Raw genomic sequence first — 21,781 nt, forward strand, 5'->3', positions numbered from 1 at the left:
TCTTTATCTCAATCTCCACTCCATTATTTACTTTTTTATTTTTATCCTTTTAATTAAAGGAAAAAAATAGCAGGATATATTATGGTAACCCACTTTGACTTTCCATTATCTCGATTTAAAGCCCTGTATTACTCTCACCATCTTGTTTTTGACTGATGTTCCCCTATTCTGTTTTGATGGATAGTATCAAGTTCGAAAGTTTAGGCATCAGCTGTGAAGATAATGAGATTCATTATAACGCCCATTCTTGTTGACTTTTATCTACTTTTGAAGACCTACAATGTCTCCAATGTTTTGGTTTTGTCGGTTTTGTTCTTTACTGTTTTGTTCAATTTTATTATAACTGATGATATAGGCAATTCTATTAGAGATAGCGGGAGGCATTATGGTAACCATGGTTGATCACCTTGTATTATGTTTTTACATCATCTATTATGTCCACCCTTTTGACTTGACCGATTTTGTTCTGTTATGTCACATTTGGTTTTACTCTCTTCCAAAAAAGTAATAAGAACCATGGGAGCAATGAAACCCAAAATGTGTAATAGTCATTGTACAAAAGAGAGGAAAAGAAAGTGCTCTAAACTATATAACTGCATGTATACTTAAGTGTATAAGATAGAAAATGATATCACAGAGTTTTATTGGATCATTGAACAGAACTGTTTGCAGTATCATTGTTGGAATGTCCACTTTACAAGCTTTAATTTTGTGACTTGAACAATTATTTCTAAGATGACAATATGTAATCCATTAACTAGTGATTTCCTACTGTTTATTTTTTTTCTGTAAATCTGTATAACTTGTACCCTTTCTCTGCTGCTTTTTTTTTTTTTTCTTTTCTCCTTAAATAAAATTAAAAAAAAAAAAAGAACTGTGTATTCATCTTGGATGCCCATTTTTGGATTGGGTCTTTGAATTTTGGGGGTCTGATTTTTTTTTAAATTCTTTATATGTTTTAGACAAGTCCTTTGAGGGACAGTTCACTAAGGTTTTTTTTCCCAATTGTGGGTTTGCTTTTCACTATTCTGGAGATTTCTTTCAACATACAGAAACTCTTTAATAAGATGTGATCCCAGTTATTGATTCTGGGAACTATTTCCCATGCAGCTTGATTTTTGTTCATGAATTCTCTACCAACCCCTATGTCTTCAAGATTTTTACCTGCTTTGTCTTCCAGCAGATTTAGTGTTTCTGTTTTAATATTTAGATCTTTGATCCATTTTGACTTTAGTTTAGTACATGGTAATAGGCATGGGTCTAGTTTTAGTCTTTGGCATATGAAGAGCCAATTTTTCCAGCATCATTTATTAAAGAGACTATCATTCTTCCAGTGAACATGTTTAGCCCCTTCATCAAAGATAAGCTGGTTGAGTGTGTTTGTAATTGTAGTTGTATCTTCTAATCTATTCCACTGATCTTTAGGTCTGTTTTTATTCCAGTACCATGTTGATTTTACTATAGCTGCTTTGTAGTATAACTTCAAGTCAGGGATTGTGATACCTCCTGTTTTGCCTTTGCTGTTTAGAATTGCCTTTGCTATTCTAGGTCTGTTCTGGTTCCAGATGAATTTTAGGAGTGATTTCTCTAGATCTATGAGGTATGTTAGTGGTATTTTCATTGGGATTGTATTGAATCTGTATAACAATTTTGGGAGATGGCCATTTTCACAATATTTATTCCTCTTATCCATGAACAAGGGATGTCTTTCCATTTTCTGAGGTCCTCTTTGATTTCATTTTTCAGGACATTATAATTTTCCCTGAATAGATCTTTTACTTCTTTTGTTAGATTAATTCCTAAGTATTTCATTTTTTTGGATATTAGTGTGAAGGATGTGGCTTCTCATTTCTCTCTCAGTAATTTTATTGTTAGTGTATAGATAGGAATGCTATTAATTTTGAGTATTGACTTTGTGTTAGCTGTATTTGCTGAACTTATTTATTATATCTAGGAGTCTTTCAATGAAGTTTTAAGGGTCTTCTATGTAGAGTAGCATGTCATCTGCAAATAATGATAATTTAACTTCCTCTTTTCCTATCTTTACTCCTTTTATTTCTCTCTCTTGTCTAATTGCTCTGGCTAGTATTTCCAGTACTATGTTGAACAGGAGCAGTGATAAAGGACATCTTTGTCTTGTGCCTGATTTTAAGATAAAGGCTTTCAGTTTTTGGCCATTTAATATGATGCTGTCTGTTGGTTTATCATAGATGGCCTTTATCATATTGAGATAAAGACCATCTATTCCAATTCTCTGTAAGTTTCTTATGAATGAGTGTTGGACCTTATCAAACCTTTTTCTACATCTATAGATATGATCATGTGATTCTTACTTTTTTTGTCTTTTCTTTTTTATCAGTACCGGGGATCGAACTCATGACTGCCTGCTTGCAAGGCAGGTGCTTATGCCGCTGAGCTAAACCCCCAGCCACCGTGATTCTTACTTTTGGCTCTATTGATATGGTGGATTACATTTATTGATTTATGTATGTTGAACCATTCCTACATGCCTGGGATGAATCCCACTTGGTTGTGGTATATAATCTTGATGATTTCCTGCATCCTGTTTGCCAACATTTTTTTGAGAATTTTTGCATCTATGTTCATTAGAGAGATTGGCCTGTAGTTCTCTTTTTTAGTTGAGTCTTTCTCAGGTTTTGGTACTAGAGTAGTATTTGCTTCCAGGAATGACTTAGGAAGAATTGCTTCCCTTTTGATTTCATTGAAGAGTTTGAGGAGTGTCAGCATTAACTCTTTGTATTTTTTGTAGAATTCCACAGTGAATCCATCAGGGCCTAGGCTCTTCTTTGTAGGTAAGGACTTAATTAGATTTTAAATTTCATTAGTAGAAATTGGGTTATTCAGCAGTTTTACATCTTCTTGACCCAGCTTTGGTAGTTTATATTGTCTAGGCATCTGTCCATTTCTTCTGTGTTATCGAATCTATGAGAATAGAGGTTTTTGAAATAGGTGTTGATGATCTTCTGTATTTCCACAGAGTCTGTAGTGATTTCCCCTTTTTCATTACTTATTGCATGAATTTGAGTTTTTCTTCCCTTTTTTAAAATCAGGTTGGCTAGGGGCTTATCAATTTTATTTATTCTTTCAGAGAACCAACTCTTTTTTTTTATTATTTATTTTTAAAATCGGTACCGGGCATCGAACTCACGACCACCTGCTTGCAAGGCAGGTGTTTATGCTGCTGAGCTAAATCCCCAGACCCCAACTCTTTGATAAGTTAATTCTTTGGATTGTTTTCTTAGTCTTTATTGCATTAATTTCTGTGTTGACCTTTATAATTTACTCCCTTCTTTTGACTTGACTTGCTCTTCTTTTTCTAGATGTTTGAGGTATAGCATCACGTTGTTTATTTGTGTTCATTCTGTTTTCTTGATGTGAGAACTCAGCGCAGTAAATTTTCCTCTGAGAACTGCTTTCAAATTTCTGTCTAAGTTACTTTTCACTCGTTGCTGAGACAAAATACCTGAAGCCCAAAGTTGGGAAAGGAAAGGTTTATTTCTTACAGTTTTTGGAGGTTTCAGTCCACACTCAGTTGGCTCCAAGACAGGCAGGCATGGCTGGGCCGCAGTTCATGGCGGCTGCCAACAGCAAACTCGAATCAGCAAAGAGAAAGACACACCTTCCTGCCATTACATCACATCCTGGCTCCACCCCTATGTGGGTGGAGCACTGACACCATCAATCCAAGCACTATACAATGAACCATCACAAATGAACAATGCAAACTCATGAGGCCTGGGGGACACAAACATAAACCATGACACATTGCATCCCACAAATTCCGGTAAGTTGTATTTGTATTTTTGTTTTTTAATTTCTCCTGTCACACACTGATTGCTCAGGAGGGTATTATTCAATTTCCATGTGTTTGTGGGAATTTTGCAGTTTCTTTTATCAATAATTTCTAGTTTTATGGTGCTATGATCTGATAACATGCATGGGATAATTTCAATTCTTTTGCATTTACTTAAGTATGTTCTGTGGGCTAGTATATGTTCTGTTTTAGAAATGACCCATGTACTGCTGAAAAGAATGTATATTCTGATGTTGTTGGATGGAACACTGTATATATCTAATAAGTCCATTTGTTCACAGGTGTGATTCAGTTCTGTTATTTGCTGATTTTCTGTCTGGTTGATCTGTCCCTTTGTGTCAATGGCATGTTAAGGTCTCCTGTTACAGTTGTGTTATTGCTTATTTGATTTTTCATTTCTGTTAATACTTGTTTTGTATAGCTGGGTCCTCTAGAATTTGGTGCATATCTATTTAAGATTGTTATCTCTTCCTCTTGAAGTTTTCCCCTAACTAGTATGTAATGACCTTCTTTATATCTTTGGATCATTCTTAGTTTGAAGTTCACATTGTCTGCAAACAGAATAGCTACCCCCGCTATTTTTTGGGTTTCTATTGCATGAAGTATTGTTTTCTATCCTTTGATTTTCAGTCTATGAGTTTCCTTTTGAGTTAGATGCATTCCTTGCATACAGCATATGGTTGGATGTTTCTTGATCCATTCTGCCAGTCTGTTTCTTTTAATTGGTGAATTGAAGCCATTTACTTTAATGGTTATAAAACTGTTATATATTGGTTTATTGTTGACATGTTATCTTTCTGCTGTTGTATCTTTACCTTTCCATTCTATTTAGTTGTGTGTCTTGCTTAGTGGTTTTTTCCTATGTGTATCTAGAATATTTTTCAGTATTCTTTGCAGGGTTGGTTTGGTGATCATGAAGTTCTTCAGCTGTTCTTTGTCATGGAAGTATCTTATTTCTCCATCCATTTTGAAGGACAGTTTTGCAGGGTACATCAGTCTGGGTTGGAAATCGTTTTCCTTTAGGATCTGAGATACTTTACTCCATGCTCTTGTTGATTTCATTGTTTGTGTTGAGAAGTCTGCTGTGATTCAGATTGGTGTGATTCCTTTATAAGTGATCTGTCTTTTCTCTCTAACAACTTTTTTTTTTAGTCTTTTTCCTTTCTATCGGTACCAGGGATCGAACTCAGGACTGCCTGCTTGCAAGGCAGGTGCTTATGCCACTGAGCTAAATCCCCAGCCCCTTCTCTAACAACTTTTAATATTCTGTTCTTATGTTGGATATGTGGGATGGTGATTATTATTTGTCTGGGTGTAGTTTTATTTTGGCTATGGCTATTTGGAGTTCTGTATGCTTCACTAATCCATATGTCAGTTTCCGTGTTCATGTTTGGGAAATTTTCAGCTATTACTTCTATAAATAGCCTCTTGATATCATTTGTGCTGTTCCTTTCTTTTTCATTTATCCCTGTCAATCTTATGTTGTTTTTCTTTGCATCATCTTGCAACTGTTGAGTTATTTCTTGATTTGTTTTTATTTTTGAAAGATCTTTCCTTTCCCTAGCTGCAATCTTGTTGAGGTCTGAAATTTTATCTTTGCTTACATTAAGATGGTTTTGCCAGTTTTCAATGGAATTTTTGATTTCCTGTATCTTTTTGAATCTACTTCATGTATTCTGTTTCTCATACTGTTCAATCAGGGCTTCCATCGTTTTGCATTCTTCCTCTAATTTTTTAACTGTGTCTTCTTAAAATGTGTTCAGCATTTGTTTCATTACTTTTATTATTTCTCCTTTTATCTAGGAGATTATTTCTGATTTGAGTTTTTTTATAGCTTCTTGGAGTTGCTTCATTATTTCAGTTGATATCATTTCAGGCATTTCAGGTATATGGCTTATATTTTCTTCTATGTACATGGCTCCAAGTCTTTCTTGGGATGGGCTGGAGGTTTGAGGATTGCATTTTTGTCTCTCACCTTGTCATTTTCCTGTATTTCCGTGTTTCGAGCTATGTTCCAAAGCTTCCCTTGGGCATGTTGGAAATCACCTCTTGAGCCCTTGGCTCCTGCGTTTGAATGGAGGTTGCTGAGTGTGACCCAGTCAGTCCTGCAGGACTTCCTGGGCCACTTTCTGTGTTCCAGGAAGCGGGCAGGCTTCGAACTGCTGGGGGTTATGGTCCAAAGTTCTCCTCAGGTGGCCTCAGCTCCCTGGATTGACAGAAGGTCCCTAGGCGTGGTTCAGTCAGGCCCGCAAAACCTCCCAAGCCTAGTCCAGTGCTTAAGGAAGATGGGTGGGCACCTAACCACTGGGAGTGATGGTCTTAAGCTCTCCCCAGGCCAGAGCAGGCACACTGGAACTCACTTGCAACCTCAGTTCCCTGGATTGAAAGAAGGTTGCTGTGTGTGTTACAGCCAGGACTGTGAAAGCTCCCAAGCCTAGACCAGTGTTTCTGGAAGCTGGGCGGGCACCTAACTGCTGGAAATGATGTCTTAAACTCTCCCCGGGCCAGTGCTGGCACACTGGAACTCACCTCAGGCAGCCTCAGCTCCCTGGATTGAAAGAAGGTCCCATGTTTTTAATTTTTGGGGAGATACCCAGCAGGGAGTTGCTGGGTCAAATGAGACCTCTAATCCTAGTTTTTTAAGGAAGCCTTACACTAACTTTCACAGTGGTTACATTTAGTCTACATTCCCACCAACAGTAGAGAAGCATTCCTTTTCTCCCACATGCCCACCAGCATTTGTTATTAGTTGATTTCTCAGTAATTGCTATTCTTTCTGGAGTGAGATGGAATCTCATTGTTGTTTTAATTTGCATCTCTAGAATGACCAGTGATGTTGAACATTTTTTTATGTATTTATTTACTATTGGTAGTTCTTCTTCTGAGAAATGTGTATTCTTCTCAGATGTCCATTTTTGGATTGGGTCTTTAAATTTGGGGTGTCAAATATTTTTTAGTTATTTGTGTATTCTAGATATTAGTCCATTGTCTGAGGGACAACTGGCTAAAACTTTTCCCACTGTGTGTATTGTTTTCACTCTGTTGGTGATTTCTTTTGCTGTGCCAAAGCTTTTTAGTAGGAAGCAGTACTTTGATTCTTTGTAGTATTTCCAGTGGTACTGGAGTTTTGTTGATGAAAATCTTTGCCTATACCTGTGTCTTCAAGTGTTCTACCATTCTCTGTTCCAACAGATTTAGTGTTTTTGTTTCAATATTTAGATCTTTAATTCATTTTGATTTAAGTGCATAGTTATAAACATGGGTGTAGTTTTAGTCTTTGGCATGTGGAAAGCCAGTTTTTCCAGCACCATTTATTAAAGAGGCTATCTTTCTTCCAGTGAAAGTGTTGGCTCAAGGGGCTGGGGATTTAGCTCAGCGGCATAAGCACCTGCCTTGCAAGCAGGCGGTCGTGAGTTCGATCCCTGGTACCGATAAAAATGAAAAAAAGACAAAAAAAAAAAAAAAAAAAGAAAAGAAAAGAAAAGAAAGTGTTGGCTCCTTTGTCAAAGATATGGTAGCAAGTGTGTTTGGAGTTATTTCTGCATCTTCTAATTTGCTCTATAGATAATCCTCAGGTCTGTGTTTGTGGTTGTTGTTTGGCCAAAACCATGCAGTTTTTATCACAGTGATTTTGTAGTATAATTTCAGTTCAGGGATTATGATACCCCCGTCTTGCCTTTGTTGCTTAGGATTGTTTTTGCTATTCTAGGACTCTTCTGTTTCTAGATGAATTTTAGGAATATTTTCTCTACTTCTGTGAGATATGCCATTGGCATTTCGATTGGAATTTCATGGAATCTGTTTATCAGTTTTGGGAGTATGATCAGTTTTACTATATTCTTCCTATCAATGAGCAAGGGATATCTTCCCATTTTCTGATATCCTCTTCATTGAATCTTCTTTTTCAGAGTACTGTAGAGAACTTGTATTTCCTTTATTAGATTGATTCCCAAGTATTTCATTTTTTTCGATGCTATTATGAAGGGTATTGTTTCTCTCATTTCTCAGTGCATTTGTTGCATTTGTTGTTTCTGTACAGGAATGCTGTTAAATTTTGTATCCAGCTATGCTACTGAATTTGATTATTGAATTTACAGGTCTTTTAGTGGCGATTTGGGGGCCTTCTAGTAGAGTATCATGTCACTTACAAATAATGATAATTTAACTTCTACCTCTTCTATCCTTATTCCTTTTATTTCTTTTTCTTATCTAATTGCTCTGGCTAATGTTTCCAGAACTGTATTGAATAGGAGTGATTAGTAGAAGTGGACATCCTTGTCTTGTTCCTGATTTTAGACTGAAAGTTTTCAGTTTTTGCCGTTTAGTATGATGTTGGCTATTGGTTTGTCATAGATGGCTTTTATCAGATTGAGATAAAGACCATCTATTTTGTGTGGGAGTTTTATCATGAATGGGTGTTTTGAGTAGGGGTTTTATCATAAATGTTTTTCTGCACTAAGACTTAGATTTGAAGTTTAGTGAGTTGTCTTGTTTGCTGTGTGACTTTGGATAAACACATTAAATGTTTTGACTCTTTTCTGGACTGTAAATAATCAGAACAGTGGGGACATTCAAGCTGTCTCATAGGGTTACATTAAATACAGGAGAGAAAAGTGTGTGAACAATCATTTTAAACCAAAAACGTAGAAGAGTTACATCACTTGGGGTTATGGTTAAAGTCATCTTGAAAATCAGTACCAGACTAGAGTTCCTTGGAAGGCCTTTGAACCACCTGCCTCTCTGCTTGACACCTGGCTTCTGTTTAAAGCTTCTCTGTGGCCAGAAGTTTTTGAGTGTTTTAATGGTAGCTGGGGACCAGCCAGCCTCCCTTCTCTGGCCTCGCTGAGAGTTATTTATGAGTGGTCAAGAGATCTGTGAGATCATGATTTATTTTTGCCTAGTTAACCTGTTGTACCCATTGTTGGTTGTGTCTGTCTTTCTAGTTTGTTTTCTGCTCTCTCCTTCCTTCCCTCCCTCCCTCCCTTCTGTCTTCTATGTCTGTCAATGGGGTATATGTTTGGCTGTACACTGTTGATTCCACTACCATTGATGCAGAAAGAAGGGCATTGTGTTTGTTCTGGGCCCCTCCCTCTCATTGCTGGGCTTGAGGAAGAACAGGCACCCTGACACATTGTCGAATTACTGGCTGATTGTTTAAGTCTCTCATTCTCCCTTGCAGATCGAGTCTAAGGACTGCACGGCTGGCTCCTCCTAGTATGGCCAATGAAGAAGATGATCCAGTTGTACAGGAGGTAACTGTTGGGGCCACAGGGAGAGGGACCAAGTCCGTCCCACATGTCCTAAGGCCAGTCTGTGACCTGTTGCTGTCCTGAGGACTCCTAGTCTTTGCTGTTCCTTCTGCCTGGAACCCTCTGTTGTCATCCTCCACATACCTGCATAGATAACCCTTCCCTTCCTCCAAATCTCTGATCTAGTACTGCCTTATCACCGAGGCCTTCTCTGAGCAGCTCTGAACTTGAGTTTATTTGTTTTTTTGTCTATTCACCACTCTGCAAAGCCAAGTATTGTAGTAACCTGGCACTGAATAGATACTCAGTGACTGCTGAATGAATGAATGGGTTTGACAGCTCCCCCTTGCTGAGTTTACCAGATTCAGTGATGCAGCAGCTCTTCTGATCCCCTGTGTGTTGTGACATAATAGTGAGCAGAGCCATGTCCCTGTCCCTGGGAAGTTTTCAGGGTGTGGACGAGACAGATAAGAAAGGAGTCTCAGGATGCAGAGTGTGGGGAGGCAGTCTCCAGGACTGACATAAAAGAGAAAGTTGTGTATAGGCAAACCCGCTCTGCAGAATCCTTTCAATCCATTGCTTAGGTCTTTGGAAGTTAAAAAGCAAAAGGAACTGCACCTAACCCTGACCTCCTGATTTGTGTCTGGAGCTTCACCTCTGGTTTAAAAGGCAAGGGCTGGGAGAATGCCCCTGTATGTGAATAGAGGAGCCTGCCAGGTTTGGGGGATGCTGCTGAATCAGTGTTTGGATTTGAGTTATTTAAATATCTTTAAGCTGCAACAACACTGCTGAAAGAGGAGTTGTAATATAAAAAGGCAATTGGAGATAGCGCAGAGGGAGCCCAAGGGTCTCAGGACAGGGGCAGCATCCTCTTCAACCAAGGCCCTAGGGTGCTTGTGTTCAACGCTCAGCTGACTCTTTAAAGATAAGTGAATCCTTGAGGTTTAGGAAACACAAGAAAGGCTGAAGGGCATTCTAGATAGAGGGAAGAGCGCGTGTAAAGGCCTTGGAGTAGGAGAGCACAGTGTTGATATGAAGGGCTGGGAAATGGCTAAGGGGTGGGAATGGTTAGTGTGAAGAATGAAGAGGAGGGTCACAGAGGTTCTTGCAGACCACCTTAACACAGGGTTGACAGGCTAATCCAGGAGAGGTGGGGTGGGGGCATAGAGAGGAAACCCAGTGTAGATAGGTCCTGTCCTGCCCATCTGTCAGCATTTGACCTGGAGCCATCCTGACCGGGGCAGGCCAGGGGAAGTGTGGTCTTGCCATGTTGGAGTGAACTTGATAAAGGGGACAGGAAAACTCTTGCTCTGGTGCCCTGGGAGCTGGGGCGGGGGCGAGTCTTGGGTATACCCAGTTTGGAGACCTGGCTTTTAGCATGAATGAAGCCATTTCCTCTTCCTCTAACCTGCCTCTCTGAGGTCCTGCGCCAACTAAAATTGGAGTAGATTGGTGCATGCCTGGGTCAAACAGTGCTGTGTCCTGACTGAGTCTTCTCCTCTTGTTCCCAGATTGATGTGTACTTGGCCAAAAGTCTGGCAGAGAAGCTCTATCTGTTTCAGGTAATCATGGGTGACTTGAAGGTTAAGGGGGAAAAGTCATGGGTGGTAGAGCTAGGGAAGGAGGTGTGTGCAACGTCAGCTTAGTGTTCTTGCTTCCAGGTAAGATGAGCTGGTTTCCTTCATGTACTGGGCAGATTAATGTCTATTTTCAAAGATGGGGGCACAAGACATATGCAGTAGGCAGAACCATGCTGCGGTTAAGCTCAGGCTCGGGGCTAAGACTGCCCTGATGGAGAGACAGCTCTGTTGTAACTTAGCTTTCAGCCTTAAGACAAGTTCTTTAATCTCTCTGTGCCTCAGTTTCCTCATTTGCAAGATGGCCTGTTTCATAGGGTCCATGTTAAAGTGCTTGGACATTGCCTGGAGTAGAGTTGACACTGACAATGGCCCCTGCTGTTGGGAAGTTGACAGGCTTCTGGAGCAACTTGGGGAGAGTCTTAGTCTTCCTAGTCTTGCTGGGCTGCATTGAATATCTACTGTATGCAGGCACTGTTTACAGCTCTTTTTCAAGTTAACTTACTGAATCACACAGTAACGCTACCAGGGTAGCTGAAACACAGTTCACACATTATGCAATTTTCCTGTGTAAGTGCACAGTGCAGTGGATTTTAGTCTAACCATAAGGCTGTACCACCAGCACTACAATTTATTTTAGTACATCTCCTTCCCTGCAGAAGATGCCTCATGCATATTAGTAGTAAATTTCTGGTTCCCCTGTAGTTCCTATTCCTAAATTTAGCCCTAGACAAGCATTAACTTACTTTGTGTCCCTATGGATTTGCTTCTTCTGGCCATTTCATATAGTTGGAAGGGTGCATACATGGCCTTTCATGTAGAGTTGACTCATGTTATACTGTGTATCAGTACTTCATTTTTTATGCATGAATAACACTCCGTTGTGTGCTATATACTATAGTGTATTTATCCATTCATCAGTTGATGGGCACTTGAGTTGTTTTCACTTTGTAGCTACTTTGAGTAATGTGCCTATCTATGTACAATTTGTGTGGCTATGTATTTTCATTTCTCTTGGGGTGGGTCTTTAGGAGTGGAATGGCTGGGTCAGATGGTAACACTACATTCTTTTTTGTTTGTTTATTTTGAGGACCACTGGACTATTTTGCACCATTTTATAGTGTCTCACCAATAGGGTGGTTCTTCTAAGTACTTTGATCCTTATACTGCACATGAGAAAAAAAGACACGAGGTTTTTGAATCCTCAAGGCTGGGACAGGGTGGTAGTGGCAGTGCTCCACACCTGTGCTGGAAGAGTCCTGGGGTGTGTTCCCCCAGGTCTGCTATTCAGCTGAGGGGCTGGAACCCTGCCTTTGGGGGTCTTCTGAACCTTGTCCTTGACTGACTACAATGATGGTAACCATGGCAGTGACACCATGTGTCCACTGTGTGCAGGCCCTATGTAGTGCCAGCTGTTTTGCCTCATCCACAAATACGGCACCTTGAGAGGGAAGGACACAAGTATCAAGTAGAGTTATGACTGGAGCCCAAGCCTGTTCCAGACTCTGCATGGTCGCCACCACCTTCCCAAGCCTGAAGTCAGGTGATCTTGGAGCAGCGCTGGTCCTCAGCAGACCAGGGGCCTCCTGGGTTGTTGTAGTGCAGGCCTTGCCCTGCACTGGCCCTTCTCAAAAGCTCAGTCCAGACCAGCTATCCACTTGGCTGTTCCTGCCACTAGAACTTTCCCTAGTTCCAGCCTTGAAGCAGGGAGGAATCATTGTTATACTAAGTGAGTTTTTAGAAAATGACCACTTTCTTGGCTGGACCATAGCTGGTCCAAAAGAACTCGTACCTCTGGCTTCCCTCCACTAGGTTCACTAGGAGGCCATCATGTGTCAGGCAGTGATGGACAGAGCTTTTGAGGATGGTCTAAACCATGGGTCATCTACACTGTGCCACTCGGGTTAGGGGGTGTATGTGAGAGTCCCTATGGAATGGTGTCCAAGATAACTGTATAAGAAGGTGGGCTGCAGAGGGCATGGAGCAGGTCATTACTACCGCTCCCTTCTATCTCCAGTAGTATGTTGTCGGAAAATTTACAACATACAGAAGATGGGAAAATGGGGTCATGAATGTTCTGTGTCCCAGCGAGCAGTGAGCAGCCCTTGGCCAGCCTCATTCCTTATTTCCTCATTGTCTTGTTTCCCACCTGAGTGGCCTGTGTGCTGACTGCAAGACCTTAGACCCTTACTCTCAGCGACCACTGCCATGCTTTGGAGGTTTAAGTTTCTAGTGCTTGGACACGTGTCCCTTAAAGTTAAAGATAACTCCCTAAAATTGCAAAGATATACCTTTAGATTGCCCTTTGGAGGGAAGCTAAGAGGAACTAATGTGAATAAGACTACAAGTGAGACTGGAGGAGCCTCAGGGAAGTGTGGGTTGGGGCTTCGGGGTGCTTTGGTCTGTGTTTGCTTTGGGGTTGGAGATGGATTTTGATATTCTTGACTGGTACCCATGAAGACCAGCTCCATTCAGGACTGGGCTGGGCAAACTGATTGCCCCCTTCTTCTCCCCAGTACCCTGTGCGTCCAGCCTCGATGACCTACGATGACATTCCACACCTGTCTGCCAAGATCAAGCCCAAGCAGCAGAAGGTGGGGCTGCCCTCTGTGATGGAAGTGGGGGCGGGAAAGGGAGGGCAGGAGAACTGATGGAGCAAGGAGACCAGAAGCCAAGAGGAACACACCTCCCTTGAAAACAGTGGAAAGGGTTTCTTGAAAGGGCAGTTCTGGGGAAGAATGAGGCTAAAGATAAACAGATAACCGGGTCCTGCATGAGCTTAGAATCCTAGGATGGAGCAGGAGTGAGTAAGATGCAGGGCTGGAGTAAGGAAATGTAGTGCCCAAGAGGGAAGGGGTGATGGGACATGGAGCGTATGGGTGGGGGAAGGGGTCACAGCTCTAGCTCCTGACGTCATGTGGTAGATCTGTCCCAGACTGCCAGTCTTTCTGAGTTTTCAACTGAAGCTGGAGATGTAAATGTTTTTAAGAAATCCCCCAATTTTTGAATGTTGATACCTCATTCAGATCTTTGGCAGTAGAGTGGGTAGAGAGGCTGACTGCATGTCCACCCCCAAAACAATTACTCTGATATTTCTGTTGGAATTTGTATTTGTGGCTTTTGGTATGGACTGAAGCCCAGAGTCCTTGGGAAGAGAGCTGTGTTAGTCTTGCTTCTGGGCAGGGACCAGGTTGGGGGTGTCCCTGGAGATCTGTGCCTTGGGGTCCTCAGCAGATGGGGGTGCTTGGTGCCTCCAGGTAGAGATTGAGATGGCCATCGACACCCTGAATCCCAACTATTGCCGCAGCAAAGGGGAGCAGATCGCATTGAACGTGGATGGCGCCTGTGCTGATGAGACCAGCACGTACTCCACGTGAGTCCTGGCCCCATGCCTCTGAGTACTGCTGTGATCAAGTGGAGCCTTCACAAGACCTTCACTAGACCTCTAGGTGTCCTTTGCTCTGGAGGGCTTGGCCTGTTCATGCCCTCCACCCTCTTCAGCTAGTTCCTTCTACCAGGGATCTAAGGGGCTGCAGGAAAGTGGTGCTCCCATCACCACTTATCGCTTGCTCCTCTGGCTCCCACCTGAGATAGATGGAAGCAGGCTTATGGCCTTGATCCCTGGCTGATACATTTTTGTGTCCTAGCTGGGGTGGGCTGTGCCCAGCAGACCCTGGTTGTGGGTCTTCCCCCTTGACCTTGAGATTCTCCTTGTGCTTTCAGGAAACTGATGGACAAGCAGACCTTCTGCTCTTCCCAGACCACCAGTAACACATCCCGCTATGCAGCTGCACTGTACAGGCAAGGTACGGGGTGCTGGCCATCCTGGGGCAGAGCAGGGTGAGGTAGAGGTAGAGAGGAAGGCTGGGGCAGGGAGAGCTTACCAAGCTTCAAGTTGAGCTCTAACTCCCCTGAACACTAGACCTCGCTGCAGGGTCTAGGAAGAGTGGAAGTAATAAACTACAGTTGTCAGGGCACTGGAAGGGGACACCCCTTGGGGCTTCTGGCCCCTGTCTGATAGGGCTGAAGCTCCAGGGTCATTTTCCTTTTGGGACACAGATAACGTGTGGAGCAAGTGGCAGTATTTTGTTTTGTTTTGTTTTGTTTTTTTCCCTGCTCTTTTTTGTGTTTAAAGTATTTTGTTTTTAAATACAAGGTACTTATCACCCAGTCCAGAAAGATGAAAACATGTCCCTCTAAAAACTTGTACACAGATGTCCATAGCGTCTTTATTCATGGGACCCCCAAAGTAGAAACAGCCCATAGGTCTGTCAGCTGGTGCACACAGAGACAAAGTGTAGTGTGTCCATATACCGTAGCTGTGTACAGGAATGAAGCAGTGGCTTGTGCTGCCACATGGATGAGCCTGGGAACATTGTATTCAGTAAAGAAGCTGGGCTCATAGTGCCACACATGCCCATCTCTTTTATGTAAATGTCTAGAATAAGCAAATCCACAGACACAGAAAGTGGGTTAGTGGTTTCAGGAATTGAGGGCAGAGTTATATGGGGATTGACTGGTTCTTTTGGGGATGATGAAAATGCTCTAAAATTGAATGTGGTGCTGGTTGCACAATTTAGGAGTACATTAAAATATACTGAATTATATGTTTTAAGTGGTGAATTGTATGCTATGGGGTCATAGTTCAGGAGGCTGATAAAAAGTATAAGGTGCTTAAGTATTTATAGAGTTTGTAAAGCAGTAAATAAAACTAATTTGAACACTGAGGAAACAAAACAATCAAAGATAGTGTCAAATAATTATAGCCTTGTATTTGGAACTGTGTCTTGAGACCATAATTCTTTAAAGCCACATCCCTGGCAGCTATAACTTTAAGGAAAAGTCCTTATCTTGGTCAGAGATCATGGACACCCCTTCACTGGGCTCTGGCAGGGCCACTTCTTTAACAGTTTGGCGCTAAGGAACTTCTTAATGGGATGGGTGGGGTTTTGGTTAGAGATTCGAGGCAGGAGGAGGAAAAATCCAGCAGGATGTGTTGGGGCTGTGGTCTGGTGAAGACTTGGACTTGGTAGGTGCCTAGTGTCTCTGGAGCAGGCACTTTGGAGAGGAGTTGGAACCCAAGTAGGGGGTCTTTGAGTATTGAGGAATATTGGAGGTGGACCTAAAGGAAATGGCTTTTGGCACCAGAGTCCAGGCTCACATCCTGGTGTGGGTGTTTGCCTGTTGTGTCCAGCAGGACCAGCTAGGGTTGCAATGGTTCCTGACCTGGTAATCCTAAGGCTTGGGGTCCAGATCAGGGTGGGAGATAGTTTGGCAGTGGGCCTAGACCAGTGATGGCAAACCTTTTAGAGCTTTCACTGATACAGATACCCCATTGTGAAAGCACACATGCCCCAGGTGTGTGCTAGGCTAGACCTTCGGGGGCCTTGGTGACTCTTGATCCAAGCTGTGTGTCGGCTTTGATTCCTGGAGGCAGATTCAAGTCCTTCTTCCTCTGCCAGGTGAGCTCCATCTGACGCCTTTACATGGCATCCTACAGCTGCGGCCCAGCTTCTCCTACCTGGATAAGGCTGATGCCAAGCACCGTGAGAGGGAAGCAGCCAATGAGGGTGAGTGAGTCTAGATCCTTGGCCCTGCCATTGGTCTCTTTGTCTCTCTGCATCTTGGCAGGCTTGATCATGGGAAAAAGTATTGGAAAGGTCGGATTTTAGGATCCTCTGCAGCATCCTATGCTTCTACCCATTAGATGCCAGAAGTATCTACCCACTCTTGCAATTGAGATAGTCTGTCTGCATTGCTAGGATGTCCCCTGGGAGGCAAAAGTGCGTCCTGTTGAGACGGCTGACTTAATGCAGCTGCCTGTGTCTATGGGAAAATTGCCAGCATACCTTCCTGAGGCCTCCCTGTGGGTGGGGTTGAGCTGGGAGCCACAGGGGCTGCAAATAATGGGAGACTTCTCTTGTTTCTTTTACAGCAGGGGACTCTTCACAGGATGAGGCGGAGGAAGATGTGAAGCAAATCACGGTGAGCTCTGGACTGGGAGGTGAGACAGCAGGGGCTGGAGGGTCTGAGCAGAAGGGACTCACCTCTCTAGGGTGTGACAGGTGTGGAAGGTCTCTGGAGCATCCGTGCTGGCTGCCTAAAGGGAGTAGCCTAACCCTGTTCAGCCTGGCCTATCACCATTATAACAGCATAGTCACTACTGTGTAAAAGGCATTCCTGGAGCTTGGCTGGGAATAGGAAGCTAGAGGCCAGGAGCCCTAGCAAACTCACAGTCTCTCATAGTCTGTGGTAATTACTTAACATGGTTCTGTCCTTTAAGAGATACTCAGATGAGAAGTTTCCATAGTAAGTTATGCCTGAATTTTAAAGATCGTTAGAGGAATATTAACCTTCCTTTAATGATTTATAAGGGTTCTGCATCTAGGCGTGTGTGGGTGAGGTAATGCTGCAGAGGGTGTTATGGGCATGGTTTTAGTCATGTATAGTCGCACATCCCTGAGGACTTGGTGTGGCCTGACCTGACCTGGGCTCTGCTCAGATTGCTGGGTGACCTTACAAAGCTGGTTTCCCTTCTGGGGATTCAGGACCCTTATCTGATAAGGCTGGCCTCATACCTCAAGATTCTATAATCCAGGCGTGGCAGGCAGAGGCAGGAGAAAGCTGCTCTTGGCTTGTGTTGGAGGTTCACAGAGAGGGACAGGGCTGGAACTGAATTTCAGAGGCCTGAGTCAGGAAATGAAGAGGGAGGTGGCAGTGAAAATACTCCAATTTCATGTTTTCTGGTCCTGCCAAGGGCTGGAATGACAGCCCAGGAAGGGCCACTGGCCTGAGTGTGTGACCTGTCCCCACACAGGTGCGGTTCTCCCGGCCGGAGTCAGAGCAGGCCCGCCAGCGCCGTGTGCAGTCTTACGAGTTCCTGCAGAAGAAGCATGCGGAGGAGCCCTGGGTGCACCTGCACTACCATGGCCTGAGGGTAAGTCCCGGGAGTTCTTGGTGTGGCTTCGGCCTCGCTTTCAGTTCACTTCCACTGCTGTCATGAGTAGTTTGTACACCTTACAGCTGTCCGCCTGCTGTTCCCATTGGGATTTTGGCTACTTGGGCTCTGCCAGAACATGAGCATGTCACTAAGCTCTCATGGGTCTGTGTTTGGTTACATGTTTTTCACACACTGTGGCACCCTAGTGTCCTTGTCTGCCATCTGTCATATACTCCGAAGTTCGTGGCTTACCTGCCCGCAGGGAGTTTTATGTATGCTATTCTTATGGTGTGTGTTGACTTTAGAACCTAGCCTTTGAGACTGTGTCAGTTGAATATTAGCTCCCAATGACATCGTGGCTGGAACTCTTAAGTGCTCTCCTGATTTCAGTGGAGCCTTCCTAGAAGAGATCTGTATTGACAGAGTCTTAGGGTCTGACTTCCAGACGCTGCCTGTTTCCTACTATGTGATCTTTTTGTTCATTTTTGAGACAGAGTCTTGCTATGTAGAATAGGCTGGCCTTGAACTCATGATAATCCTCCTTCCTCAGCTGCTCGGGTGCTGAGATTACAGGTGTGTGCCACCACATCTGGTAGTTACTGTGTCATCTTGAACCAGTTACTTAGTCTGTCTGAGCCTGTTTGCTTAAAAAATGAGAAGAGTAAAAACCTCATAGAATTGGGTTGTTATGCATGAGATGCATTAGTATGTATGTGGCCATTAGAATAGAGTCTGGCACACATTAGGTACTTAGTGAATATCAGCTATTATTTTAGTCACTACTGGTCTCAGGTACTGGGGCTGGGCAGCTCATGAAGCCAGGAAAGTAGGTGGTTCAGGCCACGTTGCAGACTTTGGGTACCATGCTCAGAGGTTGACTGTGGCTCTGTAGCTGGCCTTGGAGTAGGACCGGGGTGAGTGAAGTGGGAGATGATGTAGGGGTGCTGAATGGATGGTTGACTGAGCCCTTTTCCCTCTTTCAATAGGACAGCCGCTCAGAGCATGAGCGCCAGTATTTGTTGTGCCAGGGCTCGAGTGGGGTGGAGAACACAGAGCTCATCAAGTCACCCAGGTGGGTCTGGCAGATGCTGGCCCGGGGATCTAGGAGGGTCCTCCCTGGGGATGCAGCCACCTTCTGCGTGGGGAACCATAATGTGGGCTACGAAGGTGGCCTGGGAAGAGGGGCTTCACCTTTGAACCTGCCAGGAGAGGATGGGGCCGTGCTTTGGTTACAGCTTGTGTGCCCAGGCAGGGGAGCACAAGGAAGAGAGCTACAGTGGTTCTGACCCCTGCTCCCTCTTCACAGCGAGTACCTCATGATGCTGATGCCACCCAGCCAAGAAGAGGAGAAGTGAGTAAGGGGCTGGGCACTACCTTGTACCTCCTGCATCCTCCCCCTGCCACTGGCCTCCAACCTTCATCTTTGTTTTCAACAGAGACAAACCCGTGGCCCCCAGCAACGTGCTTTCCATGGCCCAGCTGCGTACGCTGCCCTTGGCTGACCAGATCAAGATATTGATGAAAAATGGTGGGTGCCTCCCTCCCCACCTCAGAGATGCTGGCCCTGCCAGCTGCAGGAGTATCCGGGCAGTCAAGGACCTAGTGGCAAAGCCAGAGGGGCCCTGCTTCCCAGAGGCTACCTGTTTTGCACATCTATTCTTGTTTGGACAGAATGTGCTGTGACATTGCAGTGGACACCCTTGGTGAAGCTCCAAGCTGTCCTTCTTACTTCTTTGCAGTGGGAGCCTGGGCAGGCTGTTGACCTTCTGAGCTCTGATTCATTTGTCCATTAAAAAAAAAAAGCTATAATAATTTTTAGGGAATAAAGGAGGATTTAGAGGTGAGGCTTCTAAAGGGCTTACTACAGAACTTGATATATGACTGTGAACTTGGGTCATTTTCATAATAAAGTGTTTCCACAGTACTGAGGGTTGAACCCCGGGCCTTCACACTGAGATATATATCCTCAGCCCTTTTATTTTCTTGAGACAAGGTCTTATTGAGTTGCCCAGGCTGGTCTTAAATTTGGAGTCCTCTTGCCAAGGCCTCTCAGAGAGCAACTGTACCCAACTCATAATGAAGTGCTTTTCTGTATATTATTTCTTGGTGCCCTCACCAGACAGTACACAATATAGACTGATCTTTAAGGGTCAGAGCATTTATGGGCCTATAGCAGGGGAGTGGCAGACCTGAGCCATGGACTAGGCTGAGTCTCAGGCCCTCAGCTTCTCCTCTGAGGTACCTACATGAGGTCTCAGGGCTTGAGTAGAGATGGAAACTCCTTGCAAGGTGCTAGAATCATAGGGCCCAGCCTTGAATCTGGATCTCTCTTCCCAGGCCTTGCCCCATTCTCACTTGGGGGTCAGCAGAACACAGTGATTAAGGACAGATTCTGCAGCCACATGACCTGGGGTTAAATCCTGGCTGTACTGTTCCCTAGCCAGGTGACTGTGCCTGAGTTTTATAGTCTGAGAAATTACAAAATGTCCTTCCGATGGCACTCACAGTTTTCCTTATTGGATGTTTCCTGAAACCTCCCAGTAGTTCTGTGAGATATACAGTCCTGGGTACACAACTGGCTGATAGTACGTGCTGGCTATTATTACTGTTATTGATGCTATTACTGCATTTCAGCAGGTTGTATGAGCTTGATGTTATGTAGACTTAGGGCCAGGCCTCTCACTCTGTCTAATGAGTCTTCTTCTGTCTGTCTCAGTGAAGGTCATGCCTTTTGCCAATTTGATGAGCCTTCTGGGCCCCTCCGTGGATTCTGTGGCTGTTCTACGTGGCATTCAGAAGGTGGCAATGTTAGTCCAAGGAAACTGGGTGGTGAAGAGGTAGGTTGTCTTCGGGCTCAATTTTCTGTTTACATTCATGACTTACCACACCTTCATATTAATTGTTGATTTTTACTCACTTCAAAGAAAACTCAGAATCTTAGACTATATTTATCCTCTTCCCAACTCCTATGTTACAGTATTTGTATTACAGTATACAAATTGGTTTTCTGTATTTCAAGCTCTCTAGACACAATCTTACCCACTCAGTGTTCTTTAGGTCTATTCCCATAATTACCGTTTTATTTTGCTCATCATTCTGGCATCACCTGAGTTTCTATTTGGCATAATTTCCATCTGCCTAAAAAATACTACAGTATTCCCTTTAATGTGAATCTGCAGGTGATAGATTTCCTTGGTTTTTGTTTATCTGCAAACTTCTTTGAGACAAAGGCCTCGCCATGTGATTCAGGTTGGCTTTGAACTCATGACACTCCTGCCTCAGTCTCCTAAGCACTGAGATTAGAGGAGTGTGCCACAACGCCCAGGGGTTTACTTCATTTTTGTTCTTAAACTGTTTTGGGGACTTACCAAGAATCAGACTCAGGACCTCACACTTGCCAAGCAGGTGCCACAACCCTGAGCTAAATCCTGGGCGCCTTCCATTTTTGTTCTTGAAATATGTCTTGATGAAGTATAGAATTGTAGATTGGTATATACATTGATATAATTTTGTTGTGTTCTGACCTCAGTTTTTATTGACAAATCCATTATCTGTAAATTCTTCTTCTTTTGGAGATAATTTTCTTTCCTTTTTGACTTTTTTTAGTTTCATTGATCTCAATGCAAATTTCTTTTTTACATGGTCTGTCGGGGTTCACAGGTCTTGAATTTGTGTCTCAATTTCCCTTCTAGTATAGTTCTTTTACTATACTACCTCTTCAACCAAACAGTCAATTTTGGGAAAGTAGAGACAGTTTGTCTTGACTCCTCCAAAATCCTTTAACCAGTATGATGCCTGGGTACAGCAGAAACTTGATAAATGTAGTTTAGCTATGATAATATGTACTTGCATTAGAATAATTTTAAATGGTATAAGATGTGAACATTGCCAGATTTTCTTTAAAAGTAACTCATTGCAAAAGTCCATTTTTGGGCTCGGGGGTTTAGCTCAGCAGCGAGAGTGCCTGCTTGGCAAACTTGAGGTCGAGGGCCTAAGTTTGATGCTTAGCCCCCCCCCCCCAAAAAAAAATTTCGTGGTTTGCTAAGCAAATTGTAAAGCATATTCATGTCACTGCCACATGGTGGCGCCCTTTGACTGGTAAACAGATGCCTGGCTTTTGTCCTGATTACCAACTTTTTCCTTACAGAATGGCTTTGCAATAACATGTTGCTTTTTAAGT

General features: G+C 43.3%; 1 protein-coding gene across 5 annotated transcripts in view; it reads left to right on the top strand.

Moving 5' to 3' along the window:
- The window catches only part of Polr3e (RNA polymerase III subunit E), a 40,342-nt gene that overhangs the window by 8,291 nt on the left and 10,270 nt on the right, over nt 1–21,781 (top strand). The window contains exons 1-13 of one of the 5 annotated variants that reach the window (XM_005007530.4): nt 9,015–9,087; nt 10,596–10,646; nt 12,057–12,204; nt 13,178–13,255; nt 13,919–14,034; nt 14,385–14,467; nt 16,124–16,231; nt 16,597–16,646; nt 17,479–17,598; nt 18,588–18,673; nt 18,908–18,952; nt 19,038–19,129; nt 20,318–20,438. In XM_005007530.4, coding sequence (XP_005007587.1) covers nt 13,199–13,255; nt 13,919–14,034; nt 14,385–14,467; nt 16,124–16,231; nt 16,597–16,646; nt 17,479–17,598; nt 18,588–18,673; nt 18,908–18,952; nt 19,038–19,129; nt 20,318–20,438 — 878 coding nt within the window. In that variant the 5' untranslated portion in view covers nt 9,015–9,087; nt 10,596–10,646; nt 12,057–12,204; nt 13,178–13,198. Of the gene's footprint in view, nt 1–9,014; nt 9,088–10,595; nt 10,647–12,056; nt 12,205–13,177; nt 13,256–13,918; nt 14,035–14,384; nt 14,468–16,123; nt 16,232–16,596; nt 16,647–17,478; nt 17,599–18,587; nt 18,674–18,907; nt 18,953–19,037; nt 19,130–20,317; nt 20,439–21,781 lie in introns of those variants that run through there. The other 4 variants (XM_013142075.3, XM_063226648.1, XM_063226649.1 and 1 more) reach the window with 4 other exon arrangements.

The sequence above is a fragment of the Cavia porcellus genome, unplaced genomic scaffold (assembly GCF_034190915.1).
Source record: "Cavia porcellus strain 051 isolate PalLab524CR breed Dunkin Hartley unplaced genomic scaffold, mCavPor4.1 scaffold_16, whole genome shotgun sequence".
Lineage (NCBI taxonomy): Eukaryota > Metazoa > Chordata > Mammalia > Rodentia > Caviidae > Cavia > Cavia porcellus.